At 51.4% G+C, this 24,785-nt stretch overlaps 1 protein-coding gene across 1 annotated transcript in view; it reads right to left on the reverse strand.

Annotated features, from left to right (window-relative positions):
• DYSF (dysferlin) overlaps positions 1-24,785 on the reverse strand; it is a 275,139-nt gene that overhangs the window by 220,899 nt on the left and 29,455 nt on the right. The window contains exon 4 of the mRNA XM_034772554.1: positions 13,744-13,849. Coding sequence (XP_034628445.1) covers positions 13,744-13,849 — 106 coding nt within the window. The remainder of the gene's footprint in view (positions 1-13,743; positions 13,850-24,785) is intronic.

Below are 24,785 nucleotides of genomic sequence, written 5' to 3' on the forward strand. Positions count from 1 at the left end.
CGGGGCCATGGAGGGGCGGGGCCTCTGCCCCCCTCCCCCACACTTTTGGGAAAGCTCGCCGCCCCTGGGCTGAGTTACTGAAGTCCCAGATCATGATTTACAGACTTCAGGTTAAGAGTGCACCATTTACACAAGTTTAAACCTGCAAGTGACCCGTGCCCCATGCTGCAGAGGGAGGCAAAAAGTCTGTGACAATCTGACCTGGGGGAAAATTCCTTCCCGACCCGAAATATGGCAGTCAGGTGGACCCTGAGTATTTTGGTGAGATCCAGCAGCCAGACCCCTGGGAAAGAATCCTCTGTAGTAACTCAGAGCCCTGCCCATCGCGTGTCCCATCACCAGCCCCTGGGGATATTTGCAGATCTGCAGTCACAGATGAGCCTCATGCCCATGTAGTCAGTCTCCTCAACCATCCCCTCCATCAGCTTATCTAGCTTGGTCTTGAAGCCAGTTAGGGTATTTTGCCCCCACTGCTCCCCTTGGGAGGCTGTTCCCGAACTTCACTCCTCTGATGGTTAGAAACTTTCGCCTAATTTCAAGCCTAAACTTGTTGAGGGCCAGTTTATAGCCATTGGTTCTTATGTCCACATTGGCCCTTAACTTAAATAACCTCTCTCCCTCCCTGGTATTTATCCCTCTGATGTATTTCTACAGAGAAATCATATCTCCCCTCAGCCTTCATTCGGTTAGACTAAACAAGCCAAGCTCTCTGCGTCTCCTCTCATAAGGTAGGTTTTTCATTCCTCAGATCATCCTAGTAGCCCTTCTCTGTACCTGTTCTAGTTTGAATTCATCTTTCTTACATGTGGGAGACCAGAACTGCACACAGGATTCCAGATGAGGTCTCACCGGTGCTGTGTCTAATGGTACTAACACTTCCCGTCTCTACTGGAAATACCTCGCCTGATGCATCCTAGGACGGCATTAGTCTTTCTCACAGTTGCATCACATTGGCAGCTCATAGTCATCCTGTGGTCAACCAATATACCCATAAAAAGCAACAGAGGGTCCTGTGGCACCTTTAAGACTAACAGATGTATTGGAGCATAAGCTTTCGTGGGTAAATACCCCCTTCGTCAGACGCACCCACAAAAGCTTATGTTCCAATACATCTGTTAGTCTTAAAGGTGCCACAGGACCCTCTGTTGCTTTTTATGGGTATATTGGTTGACCACAGGATGACTATGAGCTGCCAATGTGATGCAACTGTGAGAAAGACTAATGCCGTCCTAGGATGCATCAGGCGAGGTANTCCAATACATCTGTTAGTCTTAAAGGTGCCACAGGACCCTCTGTTGCTTTTTACAGATCCAGACTAACACGGCTCCCCCTCTGATACTGACAGTATACCCATGTCTTTCTTCTCCTCTGTTGCTTCCAACTCATAAATCCCCAGCTTACAGTTGGCCAGCTTTTAATCCATTTAATGTGTGCCAACTTAACTTTACATCCTTCTATTTTTTTTAATCAAAATGTCATGCGGGAGCAAGTGAATCCCTTTACAGAAATCTACAGGTATTATTACCACAGCACCTAGAAGCCCCATTCATGGCCCAGGACCCCACTATGCAAGGCGCTGTACAAACACAGAACAAAAAGCCCCAAAGAGCTAACAATCTAAGCACATACCTCAGCAACTCAAACCAATGCCCAGATTGACTTGCAACCTGACAGAACATTGAATCTGCACTTGCAGAGCCAGTGCGGCAAGTGTGGGGAGGAGTCGTTCTGTTTTTCACAATTAAAACAAGCCTGAATCCCTGTTTTACGTGCAAATCGCAATGCACTGTCCGTGCCTTCAAGGCAGATCAAATAGATACCCAGACAGCTGCATCCCTGCTTCTCCTGGAAACGGAATCCATCGGGGGGAGGGGGGAAGGTGGTTGCCCCATCTGTACGAATAGCAGATTGCAACACCCTAAAATCTGGTGTATGCTAGATGGAGGATTTTATGCCAGTAACAATTCGTCCCCAAGATGAAACCTTATCAGCCAAAAAGAGAGTCGCATCCTCTCTTCTGTCCATCTGCAAACGCACTAACAAACTGCGCCTGGGAAACCGGAACTTTCTACTGAAAATCCTCAGCTGTTGACACATTTTCTTCAACTGGGATCTTATAAGATATAATAAGGTGAGCAAGGCTAGGGACTTCCATGGAAAAGAACAGGGAGCCTCAGGGCAAAGGTATCCGTCATTCAGTAGATGGCACTCGTCTTTCTGCTTCATCCTGGGCCGATGGCCCAGCGTGGCAGAGCTGCTCAAAAAGAAGACACAAATGTGATTTTTATTTTAATTTGAAAAATGTTGGCCGGCTATAGGGGGAAAATGTCACCAAAAATTCCACCCGTTTTTTTCCTCAATGTTTTCAACTTTTGAAAGGTGGTTGAAATTTTAACATTTGAAAACATTTAACGAGCTCCAGGCCTGGAAAGTGCAGTGATGCTGGAAGTGCCATGCTGGGGAGAAAGAGTAGATGGAAAAACAGGATGGTGCAAAGTAAGGAAAGGGATTCATTTTATGCTTTAGCCCAACACAAGTGACTGGGCTCAATGCAGGGGTCACTGGGTGACACTCTCTGGCCTGTGCCAGACAGGACGTCAAAGCACATGATCTAATGGTCCCTTCTGGCCTTAAACTCTAGGAATTTACAAACTACCTTCTCTCCCCCACGCTGGTTTTCCCGCTGCTGCTCCTCCTGTCATCTCAGCAGGCAAGTGACAATTGTTCTGTGCACCCACAACATGCCGAATTGGCACAACTGAACTGCTTTACCACCTTTACCCATTTTTCACCCACTTACACCGGCTGTGAAAGTTATTATACAGCACCATTCAGAAGTGCCACCCCAAATGTTCAGGTCAGGTCCCAAAAAGCATGAGACTGGTTTAAAAAAAATGATTTTCATAAAAAATCATCTTTGTATTTGCCTGTTGGTCTTTGAACCTTTAGCAGGGCCTGCTTTCAGTCTTTTCTCTGCAACCACAAGGGCTATCCACTCAGGGCCGGCTCCAGGGTTTGGGCCGCCCCAAGCAGTCAAAACAAAACAAAAAAAAAGCCGCGATCGCGATCTGCGGCAGCATATTCGGCGGGAGGTCCTTCGCTCCCAGGCGGAGTGAGGGACCGTCTGCCGAATTGCCGCCGAATACCTGGACGTGCTGCCCCTCTCTGGAGCCGCTGCCCCAAGCACCTGCTTGAGAAGCTGGTGTCTGGAGCCGGCCCTGTATCCACTCACTACTTTTTAAAAGAATAAAAGCGGAGATTTTCACCTTATCACAGGACCTAGGAGCAGGAGTGCTAAGAAAGCACCAGATACCGTGAGACTCACAACAGATTCACACAGAGTTGGCAACACCGACTTCACACCACGGCAGAATTTGACCTCCTGGTTTGGAACTTGATCCTCAATCACGAAGAGCGTGTCGATTTGTTTCGACTTTAATTGCAGGCTGCTTCCAGAGGAGAGGATCTAACAGGCTAACCAAAGGGACCGAGGGATGACGTGAACTCACGCTTGTGGGGAAGCTTGCACAAGCTCAAATGAACGGTTACTGATCAATGGGACAGTGCCACAGATGTGCCTGGCGCTGGGCAGTTCAGACACAGATGGAGTCTCTACCGCTGAGAGCCTGGCAGTCCAAGCTTTCGTTGAACAGAAGAATGAAGTGCAAGTGGGGCCCGTCGCAAGGCAGGTGGTTCAGTGAAATTCCAGTTAAAGAGGCATTGCCTGGCAGCAGGGCCGGCTCCAGCTTTTTTGCTGCCCCAAGCGGCAAAAAAAGGAAAACCCGATTGAGCTGCCGCCGAAGAAGAAGGGGAGCGAAGGACCCGCCGCCAGAGACCCGGACGTGCCGCCCCGATACTGGACGAGTGCCGCCCCTTTCTATTGGCTGCCCCAGGCACCGCTTCCTTCGCTGGTGCCTGGAGCCGGTCCTGCCTGGCAGGTGGGTAGAGATTGGAGGAGTGAGCGCTTTTGCATGCCCAAGCAATGCTGACCTTGCCCACCCAAAGGCTTAGCCATAGGTCAACAGGTTCAGGGCATCATCTAAAAGGGCCCACACATCAGAGATCCAGTGATGATTTTTTCTAGAGCCATTACACAGTCGCGATGTGGAAATGGGACAGGAATCACAAACAGGTGCACGCACACCCCACCCATTCCATGCCCAGATGTTTAATCCGTCTACTGAATTGACCAGGGCCGCCCAGAGGGGGGGACAAGTGGGGCAATTTGCCCCGGGCCCCGCAAGGGCCCCCATGAGAGTTTTTCGGGGCCCGTGGAGCGGGGTCCTTCACTGGCTCTGGGGGCCCCAGAAAACTCTCACAGGGCCCGGGCCCCCGGAGCTTCTTCCGCTCCCGGTCTTCGCCAGCAATTCAGCAGCGGGGGGGTCCTTCCACTCCGGGACCCGCCGCCGAAGTGCCCTGAAGACCCGCGGCGGGGGGTCCTTCCGTCCTGGGACCCGCTGCCGAAGTGCCCTGAATCCTCTGGGCGGCCCTGGAATTGTTCACCAACCCTGCCCGTCCAGCCTCTGCTGTCCTCCTCCCACTGCGCAGTATTTTATCTCCCACTGAGATCAGTTCAGGTGAATGACGGGTTGATTGCAGAACTTCCCGAGGGCCCCCCCACCAGTGCCCTTTTGCCAGTCTTGAAAACCAGTGACACCAAAGCTAACGCTCGGAGCCAGATTGTGCGTCAGCCGCTGGGGCGTCTCCTACACCCTATTCTATAGCCCCAGGGGTGGCAGCCCAAGGGTTCTCAAGCTGGGATTCGGGACCCTTCCCCCTCTTAGGGGTCACAAAGAGCTGTCAGGACTCACAACTACAGCTGCTTAGGAAATCGGTGACAAAAAGCTCTTTTCAGCAGAAGACGCAGCTCCAGCAAATCCAAAACATCTCGTGGGAACGGGCCGTTCCGATGAGTTTCTTCCTACTCAGAAACATTGTGGAAAATATTGGGAATGTGTCAAAATGTTTCAAGATTTTGAAAATGAAAAACGGCGGGTTTTGGTTTAAAAAGTCTTTTTGCTTTGAAATTTAAGCTAGTTATGGCCAAAAAAAAAAAAGAAAAGTAAATGGCCAATATTGAAATAAAATATTTTGATTGATTCAAACTGATTTTTTTTATTATTGTTATTCTCATTTAATTTTTTATTTTTAGTTTGCCAAGGTTTTCGGGATTTCAACTTTTCACCCCAATTCGGGCGGGAAATGTTTTCAGTATCTCGAAAAATGTCGTGGGACAGGAAATCCATTAACCAGCCGGCTCTCCTCGCTCTCCTCTGCCCCGGGTAAGTGATGGGGGTATAGGCTAGATGGGAGGAAAATTTCTAGGTGAAAGGGGGCCCTGGTGTGGAATAGCTTGAGAACAACGGCAGCTAACCCAGTGTTGAAAAATCTCATGAGATTTAAGATAATGTCATGATTTTTGATTACTTGGGTTTGCAGTGTTGCCTCTCATTTTGGGTGCCTTCGTTTTTAGTTGCCCAACCTGAGACACTTAGGCCTGATTTTCAGCTCTAATGATTTTTTATTATTTGTCCCCTTGTGCTAGGCGCTGTACAAGCACAAAAGACATCACACTGGGTGCTCTTGTTCAGCTGAGTATCCACCACAACCCAAATCTTTTTCAGAGTTCCTGCTTCCCAGGATAGAGCCCCCAATCCTGTAAGTGAGGCCTACATCCTTTGTTCCCAGATGTAGACATTTACATTAAAACCCATATTGTTTGCTTGCGCCCAGTTTACCAAGTGATCCAGATCCCATGAACTAGTGACCGGTCCTCTTCATTATTTACCACTCCCCCATTTTTTGTGTCATCTGCAAACTTGATCAGTGATAAGCAACAGAGGGTCCTGTGGCACCTTTAAGACTAACAGAAGTATTGGGAGCATAAGCTTTCGTGGGTAAGAACCTCACTTCTGCTCCCAATACTTCTGTTAGTCTTAAAGGTGCCACAGGACCCTCTGTTGCTTATCACTGATCAAGTTTGCAGATGACACAAAAAATGGGGGAGTGGTAAATAATGAAGAGGACCGGTCACTAGTTCATGGGATCTGGATCACTTGGTAAACTGGGCGCAAGCAAACAATATGGGTTTTAATGTAAATGTCTACATCTGGGAACAAAGGATGTAGGCCTCACTTACAGGATTGGGGGCTCTATCCTGGGAAGCAGGAACTCTGAAAAAGATTTGGGTTGTGGTGGATACTCAGCTGAACAAGAGCACCCAGTGTGATGTCTTTTGTGCTTGTACAGCGCCTAGCACAAGGGGACAAATAATAAAAAATCATTANCAGTGCGTGGCAGGGGGGCAGCGCGGGGCGCAGCGCTCGTGGGTGCAGCGTGGGGTGCGGCGCTCGGGGGGGGGTTCCGGCGGCGCAGCACTCAGCGGGGGGGCGGAGCTTGGGGGGGTTCCGGCGGCACGGCGCTCAGCGGGAGGGGGGGGCGAGCTCCAGCAGCGCGGCGCTCGGCGGGGGGGCGGCGCGGGGCGCGGCGCTCGGGGGGGTGTTCCGGTGGCGTGGCGCTCGGCGGGGGGGGTCGGCAGGGCAGCGCTTTTTTTTGCTGCTTGGGGCAGCAAAAAATTTAGAGCCGGCCCTGGGTCCAGCAAACTCTTCAGCCAGCTCTTTTAACACTCTTGGATCCAAGTTATCTGGACCCGCTCATTTAAAGATGCCAAACTTCAATAGTTTCTGTTTAACATACTCCAGAGATACAGTGGAATATAAGGAGTGTTATCATCCCCACAGGATTAGACTATATCATCTGTTTTTTCCCAAACACAGAAAAGAAATATTTATTGAATACTTCTGCCTTCTCAGCATTATTATTGATAACTCATTTCCACCAGGAATGGACCAATACCATTGTCAGGATTCTTTTTGTTCCCAATATTTTTTTAAACACCTTCTTATTGTCCTTAACTCTGCTGGCCCCATGGAGGTCTCCTTGTGTCCCTTGGCTTCCCTTTTCAATTTCCTACAATTCCTCTTCTCAACTTGCTAGCCCACAGCTGCCCCTTTGAGAAGTTAGAGGTGTAGATGGACCCCAGTAGACTAACAGACAAATTCCGTAAGGAGGAAACCATAAACATTCACAATAACCCTCGTGCTACAAAAGAGTCACCTGGGTTGCTGGTTGCAATGAGCCCTGGGAGCCATTTGGAAAAGATACACCACATTGGGAGTGATTGTATTGCTGCTGGCAAGCTCATGCCACCGGCCATAAAACTAAACCGGGATCAGAGAGGCAGCCAGCATTAGCTTCTAGTCTCCCTCCCCCCCCCCAATTATTTTAAGCATCAGTGTCTTTCCATGAAGGCTTCCTTCAGTCCCAGCCCACCGTCATCAGCTCAGCATCCCACTGACTCATTCAGGTCACACACTACCACAGAGGAAAACAGAACCAGCACCACTGCGATTCAGCTTCCTGCTCTCAATCCCACAAAGAGCAGAATACCTCCTGCCTGACCACTGCACAAAGCCAGAAGGGCTGACAGTCCTGCCACCTGAATAGATCGGACAGAGGGTGGGAAATAGGACACTCAGCCACAGAGAAATTAAGTGACTGTCTGTCACAAGGAGTTTGGGACAGAGCCAGGCATTGAATCCACATCTCCTGAGTCCCCCACCCATGGCTTAACCCCAGACCATCCTTCCTCTCAATGCCCTGTTAGCGCTTCTGTATCTCTAGCTTCTCCATCACTGGGGTCTTTACAGCAAGACTGGCTGTCGCTGTCTCTGTCTCAAACACATGCTCTAGATCAACCACAAATGATGAGCGTCATCCAGGATTGGCTGGCTGAGGTTCTCTGGCCTGTGTCCCACAGGAGGTCAGACGAGATGGTCACAGTGGCCCCTTCTGGTCTTCCAAACCTTGCCCGCAGATGTTACATTTCCTAAAGACACGGGGCCCATGACGCACTGTGGCTAAGACATGCCTTTCAGGAAACAGGACTGCTAACTAATTGGCACCGACTCCACTTAAAGCCCTACACAATCGAAAACTAATCACACTGCAAGAGCCCTGTCTTCTCTCCCCTCAGATCTTTTTATTAAAGACCTCCCTGTTCAGGGGAAGGATGGTCCAGTGATTAGGGCATTGAATCATAGAAGATCAGGGTTGGAAGAGACCTCAGGAGGTCATCTAGTCCAACCCCCTGCTCAAAGCAGGACCAATCCCCAACTAAATCATCCCAGCCAGGGCTTTGTCAAGCCGGGCCTTAAAAACCTCTAAGGAAGGAGATTCCCCGACTCCCTAGGTAACCCATTCCAGTGCTTCACCACCCTCCTAGTGAAAAGGTTTTTCCTAATATCCAACCTAAACCTCCCCCACTGCAACTTGAGACCATTTCTCCTTGTTCTGTCATCCACCACCACTGAGAACAGTCTAGATCCATCCTCTTTGGAACCCCCCTTCAGGTAGTTGAAGGCAGCTATCAAATCCCCCCTCATTCTTCTCTTCTGCAAACTAAACAATCCCAGTTCCCTCAGCCTCTCCTCGTAAGTCATGTGCTCCAGCCCCCCAATCATTTTTGTTGCCCTCCGCTGGACTCTCTCCAATTTGACCACATCCTTCTTGCAGTGTGGGGCTTAGCCCATGGAAGACCCCTGCTCTTCCTGTGTGACCTGAGCCTCAGTTTTCCATCTGTAAAATGGGGATAATAATGCAGGGATGTTGTGGGGCTCAATATGTTAAAGACTGTGAAGTGCTTTGAGATCCAGTGATGAACACATAGGCATTATTGTTCTACCTCTACCCTGGCCACTCCCATTGTGGCCTAAGCACTGCAGAACTCGCCAGCCCTGTTTTAGCAGGTCTCCCACTGGGCACGTTGGCAGCTCCACAGGCAACGGTGCTGCTGGGCTCCATGTCTGAAGAACTGTGCAGCAGTTAGCAGGAAGGAAGGAAGCTCATTCAAAGCATTCGCTGATCGTCTGGCCGATGCACAATGCATTTAGGAAGAGAAATGGACTGACTCGAGTGTCCCCCCGGCCAGGACTCTCCTCCAGCTGGGGTAGAATTAGAGCACCCAAACCAACATGCTTCCAAAACTAGGGAGGCCAGGTGCAATTTGTCATCCTGGGGTATCTGCTGCCAGAGGGGAGAGGAGAACGCTTCTAGACTGAGAACTGCTGTTTATAGGAACACTTCGCTATTTACGGGTCATCTGTGAACCGAGTTCCCCAAACAGGAGGTGAGACAAGCACCGGTTGGGAATGGAAGGAAGCCAGTAGCCGAGCAAAAGAGGAACAATCAGACTGCGCGGGAACTGCTGTAAGAAGAAGTTAAATTCTTGCCATCAAAGTGCCCTAGGAGAGAGATTTTCACAAATCCCGGGGGGGGAGGTGCACGATGTACTTCTCTGTTTGATGCTAATGCAATAGCTTCCGTGTGAACGGATGACTAGGAGGGGAGGAGGAAAATGGGCTTCCTTACGATGGCTAAAGAAGGGTTGAAACCAGTGTTCCCTCGCATTTTTCCCACCCATGTGAGGAATGAATTTTGTTATGTGCACAACATGGAGGTGGTGTGTGGCACAACACCTCCATATTGGTGCATATAACAAAATTCATGTGGTGGGGGTGGGGATGAGGGGTTCGGAGTGTGGGAGGGGGGCTCAGGGCTGGGGCCGAGGGTTGGGGTGCAGGGGGTGAGGGCTCTGGTTGGGGGTGCGGGCTCCGGGGTGGGACTGCGGATGAGGAGTTTGGGGTGCAGGAGGGTGCTCCGGGGCTACGGCAGGGAGAGAGGACTCCCCCCAGCAGCTCCGTGGCTGCAGGATAGGCACCCCTCCCCCAGCCCCAGCAGGTCCGGTCCAGGGCTGGGTCCGGGCTGGGGGAGGGCCACCTCGGCTGTACCTGGGTCCAGGCTGGGCCACGCCGCACTGGCCATGCATGGATCCAGGACAGGCCGCCACAGCAGGTCCGGGCGCCCCGGCCACAGCAGGTCTAAGCCGCAGCAGAGTTGGGGCTGGGGGAGGGGCACCTCGGCCGCGGCAGGTTGGGGGCGGGGCTAGGTTCAGGCCAGGGGAGGGGCGCCCCTTCCCTGGCCGTGTCAGGTCCCCGGGTGGGTTCCCTGAGCACCTGCATGGTGCTAAATAGGCTGCTGCGCGGCCACGCAGCTTCCAGGGAACTTAGGTTGAAATTCACCTCCTCTGTCCCTGTTTCCCTTGGAGATTCAGTGCAGGACTGGAGAACTAGTGGGATTGTCACTTAACAGAGCTGAAATAAAACAAGGTGACCTTCTGCCCTTGTGCTACAAGGTTCCTGGTAAAAATAGTCTATAGAGGTGATGGTCAGATCTGGACTGGACCTAAGTAAATGGAGATATCCCATCTCCTAGAATTGGAAGGGACCCTGAAAGGTCATTGAGTCCAGCCCCCTGCCTTCACTAGCAGGACCAAGTACTAATTTTCCCCCAGATCCCTAAGTGGCCCCCTTAAGGATTGAACTCACAACCCTGGGTTTAGCAGGCCAATGCTCAAAGCACTGAGCTATCCCTCCCCCAAGTTTGGGTTCCTGGCTGGATCAGGGGTAGGGCTCAGGATCAACAATGTGGGACTCCTAAGAGAAATTGTCCTGAGTTCCCCCACACCAGGGAAGGACCCCGCAGCCTCGCACTGACATCTGTTCTAATCTGTATTTAAACCAGAAAACGGGATTGGAATCCGACCCACACGGTGGGGTCCGACCTGACCCAACCCCATCAGGAACTGAATCCAAGTTCCATTCCCAGCCCTGTCGGTAACAGCAGTAGGATTTACTAGCTGGGCAGTGGCTAGACCAAAGGTGAGGAAGAGGAGGTGAAAGGCGTGACAAAAGAGGATGAAGCTTTGCCGGTTGTCGGGTGGGTGAGCCAGCACGGCCTCCTGGGAGAGTCTAGCTTATGGGAAGGCACTTGCATGGCCGGGTCCCAGTGCTGTCACAGCCCTTGGCAGCTGCATTGGGGATAGGTCTATAAAAAGAGTCCGTCTCGTCCTGCCCAGCCTTCCTGACGTACAGAACACGCTTCCCTGGGAGGGGAACGGAAACGCTTTTTTTAGAAAAGGGCTCATCTAAACAGGAACAGAACCACGTGGAAAGGCTTAAAACAGACCCAGGAATGTCCCAGTGAACTGGCTCGGGCCAGACCTGAGCCCAGCTTGTCCCAGCCTGCACCTTGTCGTTTCACACCAGTGCGTAAGCGGGGTCTGAATGAGCTCTCCCCTAACATCTAGTGCGGAAGAGACTCTCAGGACCAGACCCCATTTTCATGAACTCTGCCTAGGTATTCAGCTGGAGCTGTCAGCCCCTAGGAGTGGGGGTCCCGCGGTGAGCCCCGTGTGGGGCTGACAGCTAACAGGTGATGGTAGTAACGCAGTGTCTACACAGACACCGCATCGGCCTAACTCCATCAACCTAAGCACAACGCCTCTCGTGCAGGTGGAGTTATACATTCGGTGCAGTGGGCGAGTTGCAGCGGTGGGAGCGACATTTTAGTGTCGACGCTTACAGAGTTAGGTCGACGTAATGTAGTGTACACCAGGCCGGAGAGAGACGTGCTTATTATGAGTACCTGCCTAAAAGGCAGAAAAAGGACATTAGCCATGGTAGAGCAGCCGGCTGAAGGAGTGCAGGTCCCCAGTGGAGTCATAACCCTCCCCATTGGAAACCCAGGAAAAGGTGGTTATAGTGATTGCTAATGAAACAAGCCGTGATGTTGCTGTGAAACAAGGGCAGAAGATAGCAGACCTGACACCAGCATGAGACCCCAGTGTGAAGTTGAGGTTCCAGCAATAGACCCTGCAACGTTTGACTTGGGAGATTCACCATTGTCCGAGGAGTGGCAGGATCGCCTGAGGAGGAAACTTTGCGAAAGATCCAAGGTGTTCTCATTACATGCGTGGGACGTGCAGAAGGAGAGGAACACATCAGACTCCAAAAACAATGAGGAGTCTGGTGGCACCTTAAAGACTAACGAATTTATTTGGGCATAAGCTTTCGTGGGTAAAAAACCCGCTTCTTCGGCCCTAAACCCCATGGCGGAAGCTTTAAGAGCTGGGTTCGGTGGCGAACCTCAAGAGGTGATGTGGCAGAGGCTGCAGTAGAGAGGCAAGTGGTAGCAAAGAAAGCAGTGGCAAGCCGCACAGTGAAGGACAGGCTTGGCAAAGCCCTGGCTGGGATGATTTAGTTGGGATTGTTCCTGCTTTGAGCAGGGGGTCGGACTAGATGACCTCCTGAGGTCCCTTCCAACCCTGATCTTCTATGATTCTATGAACGATGCAGAGTGAACGGCTGCAACTGTGAGCAGGATGCAGTGGAGGGAGGGGAGTGGCTTGTTAAAGGAACATTTCTTTGTGGGACTTTCACACCGTAAGGTGAGGAACTGAGGCGAAGGCCACCGCCCAGCATGCTCCAGGAAGGGTGTTTTGCTTACGATCGCACGGTTTTGAATGTGGTTGTGGTGTTTCCCAGACTAATGCTGGGTTCCCTTTTAATAAAAGTTTTCCTTTGTTATACACAGACTCGGTGCTTGCAGGAGGGGAAGTGTTGCCTCTTAGAGGCGCCCGAGGGTGATGTAACATTTTCCCAGATTAGCAGGTGGGGGCTTGAGCTGGCCCTGTTTTATTGTGCCAAGAGGAACGCCTGGACAGCTAACCCAGCTCTTGTTGCTGCCGAGTTCACCTGGCAAAAGGGTTACAAGAGTCTTACACTCATGAGCAGGGGGTTGGACTAGATACCTCCTGAGGTCCCTTCCAATCCTGATATTCTATGATTCGTTTCTCATGGGCATCAGTGATGGCATGAGGTGGCCGGGGATTGGCTTGTCAGGAGTTTGGTAAATCAGAAGCTAGATGCTTATCTCAGCGACACCGGTGTCAATCCACCGACACCAATGGCTCTCCTCTGGATTTACCTTGGGAGAGCCACCCTCCCATTCCTGCCCAGCTGCTAAACCCGGCAGGACTGAAGCCAGCTTGACTGGTTCTCTGCAGTTCCAGGTCCCCCAGAGTCCTCTGCGAACCTCCTATTTACCAGGCCACCCCTTTGGAATTCAGCGAACAAGGAGGTTTGGCTAATCCGGGGTCTGCGGTTCACCTGCACTCTGGGGCTTCAGGGATCACATCACAGGTCAGGGAGGAAACCCAGAATCCTGACCATGGGGTCCTGCTAGGCATTTGGGCCCAGTGCCTGAAATCAGGAGGAGTTTTGCATGCCCCCTCCATAGCTCTGCCCATAGAAGAACTGAAAGCGTCAGGGGAAGGCGCCCCGTAATTCTGCCTTGGCTGTGGAGTTCTGGGAGCGTCCATGCACAGCCAGGCGGCCTCATCTAGCCCAGGGTTTTTTCCAGCTTCTCCTGTGCCTCCAATCAGCACCTCCCAGAGTCCCAACCCCCCACTTTAGCGTAACCCCAAGGCTTGCAGCCTCATTCTGTTCAGACTTCCGTTCAAGGCTGCCTGGCCAACAGGGGAGCGGGTGGAACCGTCCCAGCCTCTGGTCCGGTTTTACTGAGACAGGCATTTTGTCCCAAGGGCTGCCTCCTCCACCAGTTCTGCTGCCCACACGCTTCATTGGGATCTGAACTCCCACCCCCACCGGGACTGACCCCACGATCTCCCTTGCTCAGCAACATCACGGACTGTCCAAGGCACTGGAGCTACCAGTGGGTGGGGAGAGCGTGTGTATCGTATCACTTCCCTCCGGCCACGCCCGACTGTGCTCCCACAAGGAAATGTCACCGCCCCCAAGACCCCAGACTTGGAGAGGGACTTACCCCAGTGCTCTGCCTCTTGGTGTCCAGCAGGGGGGCGTTAAAGCTGGCAGTCAGGGTGGGAGAGCCCAGGACGTCCTGCAGGGGCACTCGGGCTTCCCCCAAAAACCTATAAAAGAATCAGAGGAACAAAAAGTTAATGGGTGAGGAAGAGAGACACTGAATGCATCGGGTTAAGACTGGGGGTTTGGAAACTCCTTGTAGACACAGCCCTGAAGATCACCTCTTTCTCACCTGCTTCTGGGAGGCCGGCCCCTGAGACAGCAAAGCCAGTATCTATATTATACAGAGATCTCAGGGACACCCAAACTTCCAGATAACCACGAGCTCTCCATGGTGAAAGCTGAGCTCCTCGTGGTCCTCCTAAACACCGCTGCTCCTCCAAAGCCTAGGAGCTCTGCAGGGCAGAAAGGCGCAGAGGTCTATAGGTGCAAAGTACGGTACAGTGTAAGCCTAGAACACTTCTGGGCAAAAGAGAGTCAGAGGCATTATCTCATTCCCCTCCCCTGGACAGATGGCCCAATGATCAGGGTGCTAGTTTGGGGCTCAGAAAACCTGGGTTCAATTCCTTACTCCCCTATGGCTGACTTATGTCACCTTGGGGGACTCATTTAGCCTCTCCGTGCCTCAGTTTCCCCATCTGGTCAATAGGGATGACAGCACTGCTCTGCTTCACAGGGGTGTGTGAGGATAAATACATTAATGACTGCAAGGTTCATTGGTGATAGGGGCTGTATCATCACCTAAGCTAGACAGATCCCCTCAACAGCCCTGTGAGATAGATCATTGTATAGATGGGGAAACTGAGGCACAGTGAGGGAATGTGGAACATGAATGGCTATTCCCTGCTCCAGGCTCCCAGCCCTGCATTCAGACCACTAGATACCTGTCTCTCAACGCTATGCTAACAACACAACCCTGTCAGTATCTTTCACCCACATGCGCAAGGGGGAGGACAGGCAAAGACCATGACTTGTAGGGTTTGGCTTGTTTCCTCAACAGCTCAGGGGAGCTAGACTCAGGCTGATGTTCGCCTCCCTGTGGTTAGATCGTCGGCATGGACCGAGCTGCCAGAGGGGGGGTGGAGGAAGACCAGCAGCTTCCTCAATAACATAAAGAGCTTTCAGAGCTCCTGTCTTGGTGCTGCACTGAATACGCCAGAGGAACGGTGTGGGTGCCATCCTCAGAGACCACAGCGGGCCGAAGAGGACACCAGAGATGGGCCTCCCACCAAGGCATCTCCTAGCTGACACACCGGGTAGGTCGAACAAGATGTGCTACCGTCATTTCTGTTTGCTCGGCCCACGGAAAACACAACTGTGGGGTCTGTTCTGTACCTGAGACACTAATCCTAGGGGCACTGAGCATAGGGGTCGCTGGGGAAGCTTGAGGGGAGGCTGTGGTTCTCAACCTGCGGCCCAGGTAACACACTGTGGGCCCCATATGTGGCCCGCAATGATAAACAGGTTGAGAACCACTGCTTTAGATTTAAACATCTAGATTCCCTAGTGCTTAGGGTCAAAGCGCAGGTATCGGTCTGTCTGTTTCAAACGGGAATTCGTCACAGAACACAGTGGAGCTTTAACATGCAGTAACCGGGTCTGTACGGCAAATTACAGCCCGGCGGGCTGGTGCACTGTAGATTCCCACCCCAATTCACCCAGTACTAACTCGCCATAGAGACAGGCCCTAAGTATTTATAGCACATCCACCTCACTGCACTTGGACACCCTGAACTCAGCCCTTCCAGGTTCCTTTGGAGCTTAAGTTCCATGAAAATGATTGAATGTGTGAATCTTGTACTAATTCTTAGTATTAGACTGGTGCTGCTTCTGATCCGATTGCAAATCTCGCAGTCGCTGGTGTTTTTCTCAAATCCCAGCTCCTGGAGTCATGGGATCATGCGAGGATCTCAGCTTCCATTAGGGAAAAATGCAAGTTTCTAGCCCAGGTGGTTGCTAACGGCTCAAAAACGAAAAGGCAACTAAAAAGAACCTGACTTTTATTTTTCAGGCTTTTGATTCTTTGGGGACTGATTTGTGCTTTTTGAAGGCGTGGGGTTAGGAATACTTTTACTTTTGTATATTGGCATTATTGATGGAGCCATGCAAGCTAACACCTGTATTTCTTTATATCATGGCTCTGTCCGGAAACCCCGACAAGGAGCAGGGTCCCATATCGTACCAGGCACAAAAACAATAGCCCCTCCCCCAGACAGACCGCAGCAACCCACAGAACTGACAGCAGGAAACGAGTGTACCAGACTGATGACCAAAGCAGGGATGAAGTGCGAACATGAGGCAACAGAATTGAGCAGAAGGGCAGAAGTCCAAGGTCACCCTCTGGCTACCCTGTGCCAGATGGATGAGTGATCTGAGGGCATCACAGCACAGGAGAGATCTGGACGAGGGCAAGGTGGTGACATCATGAATATTGAAGGGGGAGTTTACCCCATGCACGCGGGGGGCGGCGTAACAGAGCCAGGGGTGCTCAAGGGAGAAGTGGACAAAGGAGCAATGGAGGCGCTATTGCTGACAGTGAGACGGCAGAGCCGATGGGTCGAGAAGCTAATTGGGCAGACAGAGAGGGTGGGCTAAGTGAAGGCAAAGGCCAGGGGCTTGGGTTCGAGGCAGAGGCAAGGGAGCCGGGACGGTGGGGCTCAAAGACAAGGGTTTATGGGGTCGGAGGAACGAGCCAGGAAGGTTCTGAATGGGCTCGAGGGGGCACCATGGCTGGTGGCAAGGCCAGAGAGGAGCAGATTATAGTTGCCAAAGATCAGGAGATGATGAAGGCTAAACTGGAGCCCAGGCAGTGTGGACAGAGACAAGCTAAGAAATATTATGTAGGTACAAACAGCCAGACCTGGACCTAGCCTGCAACACCAGCTGGGAATCCCGCCCCCCGGGTTTTAATCTATCTGCATCCCCTTGAATTTGCTCCCCTCCTGGATTTAAATCCTCCCTTACGCCTCTCTCTTTGGGTAACCCCTTCGGCTGCTCTGACCCAAAGCCCTGCCAGATGGGCTAACCGAGCTCTCCGCTTTCCCTTCGCACTCGTGCTGTGGGAAGAAATACGCTGCCCTCGAAACTAAAGCAGCGAGATGAGAATTCCTGGAAAAAAGGTATCAGTCACCGTGGGGAGACAATGAGGGGAAGCCGGGAAGGGAGGCGCCCAGACAAGCCTGTAACATAAATTATAACATAGCCGCTCTTCGAAGGGGTTAGCATCCTGGCGGGGAGGGGGAAGGCGCCTGGAGCTCACTCAAGCAGCCAGCCTGCGGTTGATTATTTCCCCCTATTTTTAAGTTTGCTTGAACACAAATCGCCTGCCAAATCCCACCACGGAGCCGTTGTTTTTCCACGGCTCCATTTGCTGCACAAATCCCGCTGCCCCTGGAGGCAGGGCGGCCGCTAGGGACACGATGGGAACCGTGTTTTCTCTCTCTGTGTTTAAACAGTTGGGGCCAGATCCTTGGCTTGGGTCACAATGGAGCAATGTGGATTTACACCAACTGGGAATCTGTCCCATTGACTGCAGTAGAGGGATGACAATTCTTCACACCAGCTGGAGATCTGGCCCACTGACTCCACTGGAGCGATGGCTTATTCACCCCCGTTGGGGATCTGACCCTTTATTTCTAAGGGATGGGAAGGGATGACCCCCACACCCGATACGCCCGCTGTTACGTGACAAACTCTGCACTTTGACCCAGGTTCCTCACCACTAAGGGAAACAAGAACTGCAGGGCAGAAAGCCCCTGGAGCAGGGACTGCAGCTTCCTCTTGGCACCAACCGTGGTGGTGCTGCTTGGTTACAAATGCCAGGCCTAAGCAACTAACATTTCACGGATACCTGGATGGCATGTTGCTAAGGAAAACCCAGCGGCTGCAAGCAGTGGTGTTAGTGATTCAGCAGGCCCGCTCTTCCCTGGGCATCAATACTGACCTCAACCCCCGTGGCTGTACTGAAGACAGTCAGGTCGGCCCTAGGGGGTGCTGTGCTGCAGGGAGGGCTGTCTTTCCAAAAAGATGGAAATACACCTTTACCCTGATATAACGCGACCCGATATAATACGAATTCGGATATAACGCGGTAAAGCAGCGCTTCGGGGGGGCGGGGCTGCGCACTCCGGCGGATCAAAACAAGTTCGATATAACGCGGTTTCACCTATAATGTGGTAAGATTTTTTGGCTCCCGAGGACAGTGTTCTATCGGTAGAGGTGTACAAACGTTCAGACCCCTGGCAGTTGCTAACTATCCTATAGCACTTTAACCTTGGCATTATGGCCAAATTCCAACGTGTGTAAGTTACATTCGACCTCCTTCCATTGCCCCCGCACCTTTCAGTGGGTATGGCCTTCTCAGCTTAAACAAGATCTATTTTTATTAATCTTTGCAATATTTTCCCCTGGCCATTTAACAGCCAGATGGAAGCTCCAAGCTGGGATCTATTTCCGAACACCAGCAACTTTCTTCCCCAGCGCGGCTCCCTGCATTGCTGCTATAAGATGACTCAGACAGGCTACAGGAACCGACTGGGGGAAAATCTAGCGTAATGATGTGTCCACTGTCATTTGTGCCTTTCTCTAATATATGCTGTTAATATATGCTTCTCGGTAAATTTCAGCCCCTGCCTCTCATGGTCACAGACTAGTGGTGACGCTTTCCCTTGACACTCAGAGAGCCTTCAACAGAACCCCCTGCAGGTACAGCACTTAGATCTGACAGAAAGAAAGCCACCCTGCAGCTGTCTAGCTCATTTGCCTTAGAAAACGAAACCACTTTGTATAAAATGTTTGAATAGTCATTGGGCCAGAGAGTGAGAAGATGCCTGGTGCCTAGGAAACCCCAAGTCCCTGTTCCAATGAATATTCATTTATACAAAGTAGAACTGCTTCAATAGGACAGACTGAGAATGCCCCCCCCTCCGTCACCCGGTGGTTTGGGCACTCACCAGAACTGTGGAGACGTAGGTTCAATCCCTCCTCCGGGGGGGGATTCAAACTTAGATCTCCCACATCTTGAGGGAGCACCTGAACCCCGGGGCTAGAAGTTATAAGAGGATAGCTTCTTCTCCCCTTCCAGCTGTGTGAATTCAATCCCTTCAAAATGCCAGGAAACAAAATGTTACGGGTCGAACGACGTGTTTTAACCAACCCAACACGGCCTTTTTCAATTTGCTGGAATTTTTCCGATTCAGTTCAGGTCGAACCAAAATGTTTTTTCAATTTTTCAGAACTGCCAGTGATCCCAAAAAAAATGAGCTAATTGCCTAGCTCTGCTGATGACCTCATGAACCACAAGAGCAGTACTTGAGGGTTGCTTCTACAGCAACCCCAAAATGCAATTCTCTCGTCAGACATCACTGTATGATTATCAGCTTGAATTACTGTCAGCTGAGAGGGTTTCTTGCCCTCTTTTGGTTTGGTTTGTGTACGCTCCTTTTCCCAAGATGTAGCACAAGGCTGACAATTTCTGTTTGCAACTGGTGGGTCCAGTTCTGGTGCCCCCAATTCAAGAAGGATGTTGACAAATTGGAGAGGGTTCAGAGAAGAGCCATGAGAATGATTAAAGGATTAGAAAACATCCCTTATAGAGACTGCACTACTTGAGTCAATCTATTTAGCTTCACAAAGAGAAGGTTAAGGGGTGATTTGATCACGGTCTATAAACTCCCTGGGGAACAGATATTTAACAATGGGTTCTTCAGTCTAGCAGAGAAAGGTCTGACATGAGCCAATGGCTGGAAGTTGAAGCTAGAGAAATTCCGACTGGAAATAAGGCGTGCATTTTCAACGAGGAAAGTGATCGACAACTGGAACAATTTACCAAGGGGCGTGGTGGATTCTCCATCAATGACCATTTTTAAATCAAGATGGGATGTTTGTCTAAAAGTTCGGCTCTAGGGATTATTGTGGGGCAGGTCTCTGGCCAGTGTTATACAGGAGGTCAGACTAGGTGATCACAATGGTCCCTTCTGGGCTTGGAATCTGTCAATCTTTGAATATGTAAAAATAGGGAGGGAGAACAGAGCAGTAGTTAAAGTACAATACTGAAGATCAAGAAATCCAAGTTCTATTCCTGGCTCTGACTTCCTGAGCAACCTGGGGAATCACTGTCTCTCTGGGCCTCCGTTTCCCCATTGGTGAAGTGGGGAATATGATGCTGACTTCCCTCCCAGGAGGGTTGTTCATTATGTTTCTAAAGCACCATAAGACTCTTGGTGGGACAACTGCTGGTAGACCTGGACAGTGTTATCTCCCCGCTATTTTCCGAAGAGAAGTTGATTTCAAACGTTTCTTGGAGGGATTTACTCAGCAACAGGGAGAATTTAAAATACTGCCACCAGGGCAGTGCAGATTCAGGCTGCAACAGCCCAAGTCAGACTTCAGTAAATAACACGCCTTTGTGCACCGTCCTAGGCCCCCACCACAACGCTCCCACCATCAACCAGAGGCCAAAAATCAACCCTACGTCCCAATCTCACAGGACAATCTATGGCACTGTCGTCATTCAACTCTCAGGGTATCGTAAAAGGCAGCTGAATGCGTGGATTCCTTATTACCTTGGGGTTGATGGATTTCCATTCCATACGGCTAAATGCAGTGCCTTGCATAATGACACGGCTGCTACTCTGAAACCTGTTATTACCTTGGAACGCTCGAACTGTTCACTTTCCCAATGATCACTTACATTCATGGCCAGGAATATATTTGTCTCAGCATGTGGTGTGTCCACCGAGGAAAGGAGGGTCTGGTCAAAACAAATACCCCAGCGAAGGAATTTGCATGACCTACCCACTTCTGAGACAGCCAGATCCTTTGTCTACCTGATTCACAGATACACATTCCACACCCGGAAGCAGGTAGTTCCCAACAGCCGTCCTGAGCGGTAAACATGCTGAAGCAATAGCGCAGGCTCCGTTCAGTCGAAAACAAGGAAAGTGGGGTATGTATAAAACCAACCGTTAAGGGACAGAAGACACAGTCACCTTCTGATGGAGGTTACAGCACTGTAAATCCAGAGCAACTCCACCGCCCTGGATGGAGTTAATTCGGATTTACCCTGAATCCAGCTCCTGTTGTAGGAAGCAAATGAGAAGCAGCAGATCCCAGGCCCCCTTTCTTTGGCAAACAGAGGACAAAATCCACAAAGAGAAACATTTATTTTTAGGTGCAGGACAAAGTAAAAAGAAAACAAACCACCCAGCGAGCACCAATTCCAACCCCCTGGAGACCCTGCTAGGAAGCACGTACCCAGGACTTTACACCTTCACAACCCCAGGCAAATATTAAATTAAAAAGGAGCGCTCAGGCTGCCCTTAACACACACAGTACTTATCCCTAACAGTGGGCATGGAGCAGATTTCACCTTCCAAATGCAAACGTTCCAGGGCCAATGACCCATTCTGAAAATATCAAATCTCTCTGCTGCGGCCAGCTAAATCACTTAGATGGTACTCTCCAAGCCAGAGAGTTTTCTTGGTGTTTTCCAGGTCCACGCTCACAGCTTTTGGCAAATCATCAGAGAAACAGCCACTTTACGAGAGAATCGGATACACTGAATTTATGTGCGCACCACTGCAATCCCCTCCCTGTCACATGACCTCCTCCTCCTCCTCCTCCTGCTGCATCTTGTCCCTATCGAGAACGTAAGGCCCAGATCCTCAAAAGGTAGTTTTTCAATCAATGGAAATTAGGAGCCCAAATACCTTTGAGGATCTAGGCCCAAGCTCTTTGGGGCAGCAATACCTGCCCAGTTCCCAATACAACAGGGCCTTGGTCCTGACTGGGACCTCTGAGAGTGTGTCTACAATGCAAAAAAAAAAAAACCACCCACAGCAACAAGTCTCAGAGCCCTGGTCTACACACCCAAGCTCACGGGGCTTGTGCAAGGGGCTAACACCGGCGGGTCCCGCTCATGCCGTTGCTCGGGCTCTAAAACCTGCCGAGGATGGTGAAGTTCCAGCCCAACTGGAAACGTCTACAGGGCTATTTTCAGTGCCGTAGCCCGAGCCCAAGTCTGTAGCCCGGGTCTCTGAGACTCGCTGCAGCGGGCGGGGGTTGTGCAGTGTGGAGTGTGCCTGGTGTGCTGCTGACAAGCTGCTGGACCAGGGCGGTGGCCATGGCGTGACCTGCATGCTGGCAGGCCGACTCTGAGCAACCCAAACTGAAAGCTACAACAGCAAAGCCTAGTGAGGCACCCCAGGTTGATACAGCCCCTCACTGGTCGGGATTCCGCCCCGGAATACCACAGCAACTCCGTCCTATGTTTCCTCGTCTTACTCCCCCCAGTCTGCTGATCTTTGCTATATCGTTCTCCTGCCAAGCAGCTGACAATCTCAGTCACGGACCTGCAGGCCAAGGGTCTCTGGAAAAACCTAAAGCTAACAATATTTAGCAGTTTCACAAGCATGCAGCAATCCTCACAATAACCACCCTGAGGCTGGCAAGTGTTACAACAGATGGGGAAGCTGAGGCATGGGTTAGTTAAGTGGCTTGGCCTAGATCGTCGAGTTAGAGCTGAGAGTAGAAAAGAGGCATTCCTGGGTCCCAGTCCTGTGCTCGCTCCGCTAAACCAAGCTGCCTTTATTCCAGGCACTACATGCTCTTTGTTGTATCCTGCCAGGATTCCAGAAGGTACATTAGACCAGGGGGTCTCAGCCTCTGTCTTTCTGAGACCCCTCCCCAAAAGCTCCATGGCCCAGCTCAGTTGCTCAGGTTCCTGCTGTGGGTGGGGACTCAGAGCTTCTGCCCCCCCGGGGCGCCAAGCAGGGGTGTTGGAACAATGTGTATAGTAGGGGTGCTGAAAGTCACTGAACCAAACTAAACCCTGGATACGATGGAAACCACTTGAAGCCAGCGGGTGCTCCTGCCCCCCCCAGATCTCCTAGTCCCGGCACCCCGGCGCCAGGGCTCGGGGCTCCTGCCCCACAGGGCACCAGGGGCTGAAGGATCCTGCCCCATAGGCACTGAGGGCTTCAGCTTTCTGCCCGGGGCCCCGGCCAGTCTAACGCCAGCCCTGCTTGGTGGATCCCCTGAAGCCGGCTCATGGCCCTCCAGGGAACTACAGACCCCCAGTTGAGAACGACTGCATAAGAACATGTCTGAATCCACGTCAGCTGGTTCTTATCCCTTGGGAGGGGGGCTGCTTGTGCAGGACACCAGCTCTGGGGCAGACTTCCTGCGACATCCCTCTCAGGGAGCCCAGAGAACTGGGTTTTGCTTCTGGCTCAGCAGCGGATGACTTTATGATCTCAGGCAAGTCACTTCCTCACTCTGTGCCTCAGTTTCCCCCGTCAGCAGAATAAAGATCAGGCTGCCCCTTCCTTATGGGAGTTTGGGAACTGCACTCAGATCCTCTGGCCTTAGGCATTAGAGAAAGTCAAGGAACATAGATTTCAAGGCCAGAAGGGACCATTATGATGTCTGACCTCTGTGTGACAGAACTGCTCTGTAATATTGTATTAACGCGGTATGTGGCTCTGGTTATTGTGCTTAGTGCAGCGGTTCTCAAACTGTGGGTCAGGTCCCCAAAGTGGGTCGGGATCCCATTTTAATGGGGTCACCAGGGCCAGCATTAGACTTGCTGGGACCCAGGACTGAAGCCCGAACTCTACCCTCACCTGGGGCAATGGGGCTCGGGCTGCAGCCCCCTCTCCCCCTCCTCCCCCAGGTAGTGGGACTCAGGCTCCAATCCCGCACCCTCCCCCCCCCAAGAGCTCATGTAGTAACTTTATTGGCAGAAGGGGGGTCATGGTGAAATAAAGTTTGAGACCCCCTGGCTTAGTGTATGGATACGCTGGTTTAGTTTGAACAGGGGCTGTCAGGAAAAAACAAGCAAGGAGAGAAAAGAAAGGCTCAAATGAGCCACTTCTCAGCAAACTCTTGAGGGTTGTTACGAGACAACACAAGGACAGGAAAAGGCCTGGGAACCCGCAGACCAAAAGACTGGCGGTGGGTTTAAAAAAAAGTGCCTCTCTCTCAAGAGAAGGTGGGATCTGAGGTTGCGGGGAGCCAGACAGACACAGCACCCTACTGGGGGTGCCTGGAGAAACGACGCCTGCCTAGGTTCCCAAGGGGGATGGGAAGTCTTTAGCCATGTGTGTAGACTGATGGTTGCTTTAAAATCCTTTTTCTCTCTAACCATAGAATCATAGAATATCAGGGGGGATTTGATAGCAGCCTTCAACTACCTGAAAGGGGGTTCCAAAGAGGATGGAGCTCGGCTGTTCTCAGCGGTGGCAGATGACAGAACAAGGAGCAATGGTCTCAAGTTGCAGTGGGGGAGGTCCAGGTTGGATATCAGGAAAAACTATTTCACTAGGAGGGTGGTGAAACACTGGAATGCGTTACCTAGGGAGGTGGTGGAGTCTCCTTCCTTGGAGGTTTTTAAGGCCCGGCTTGACAAAGCCCTGGCTGGGATGATTTAGCTGGGAATTGGTCCTGCTTTGAGCAGGGGGTTGGACTAGATGACCTCTTGAGGTCCCTTCCAACTCTGATATTCTATGATTCTATGATTCTATGATTCTAGGGTTGGAAGGGACCTCAGGAGATCATCTAGTCCCACCCCCTGCTCAAAGCAGGACCAATTCCCAACTAAACCAGTTTGAGATTTATTTATTATTTATTTTACGCTTTATTCCTGCTGCGGAATAAACAATGCTTTTGACGTCAGAAGGCTGCCCGCTCTCTGCAGTCACCGCTGCTCACAGCCTTCCGCAGGAAGGAGCCGCAGGTGCCCAAGTCCAGCCGCACCTGCTGCGTAAGCATGGCGGACACACGGGGGCTGTAGCCCACTCTAGTTAGGGGAGAGTTTCAGAATTACACCCCAGGAAAGGTAGAGGCCCAAGGCCTGACACCTGCGGGGTTGCTCCCAGAGAGGGACAGAAATGCAGCTAGCCCTGTAACCGTGACACTCCTGTATGGCACAGGCCAGAGAATTTCACTTCAATTCCTGCATCCAGCCCATATCTTGTGGTTGAGCTAGAGCTCTAATCATTTGAGCAGAGGGCTGGCGGGGGGCTGAGAAAAGTGGCCGGCTCA

The sequence above is a fragment of the Trachemys scripta genome, chromosome 5 (genome assembly GCF_013100865.1).
Source record: "Trachemys scripta elegans isolate TJP31775 chromosome 5, CAS_Tse_1.0, whole genome shotgun sequence".
Classification (NCBI taxonomy): Eukaryota; Metazoa; Chordata; order Testudines; family Emydidae; genus Trachemys; species Trachemys scripta.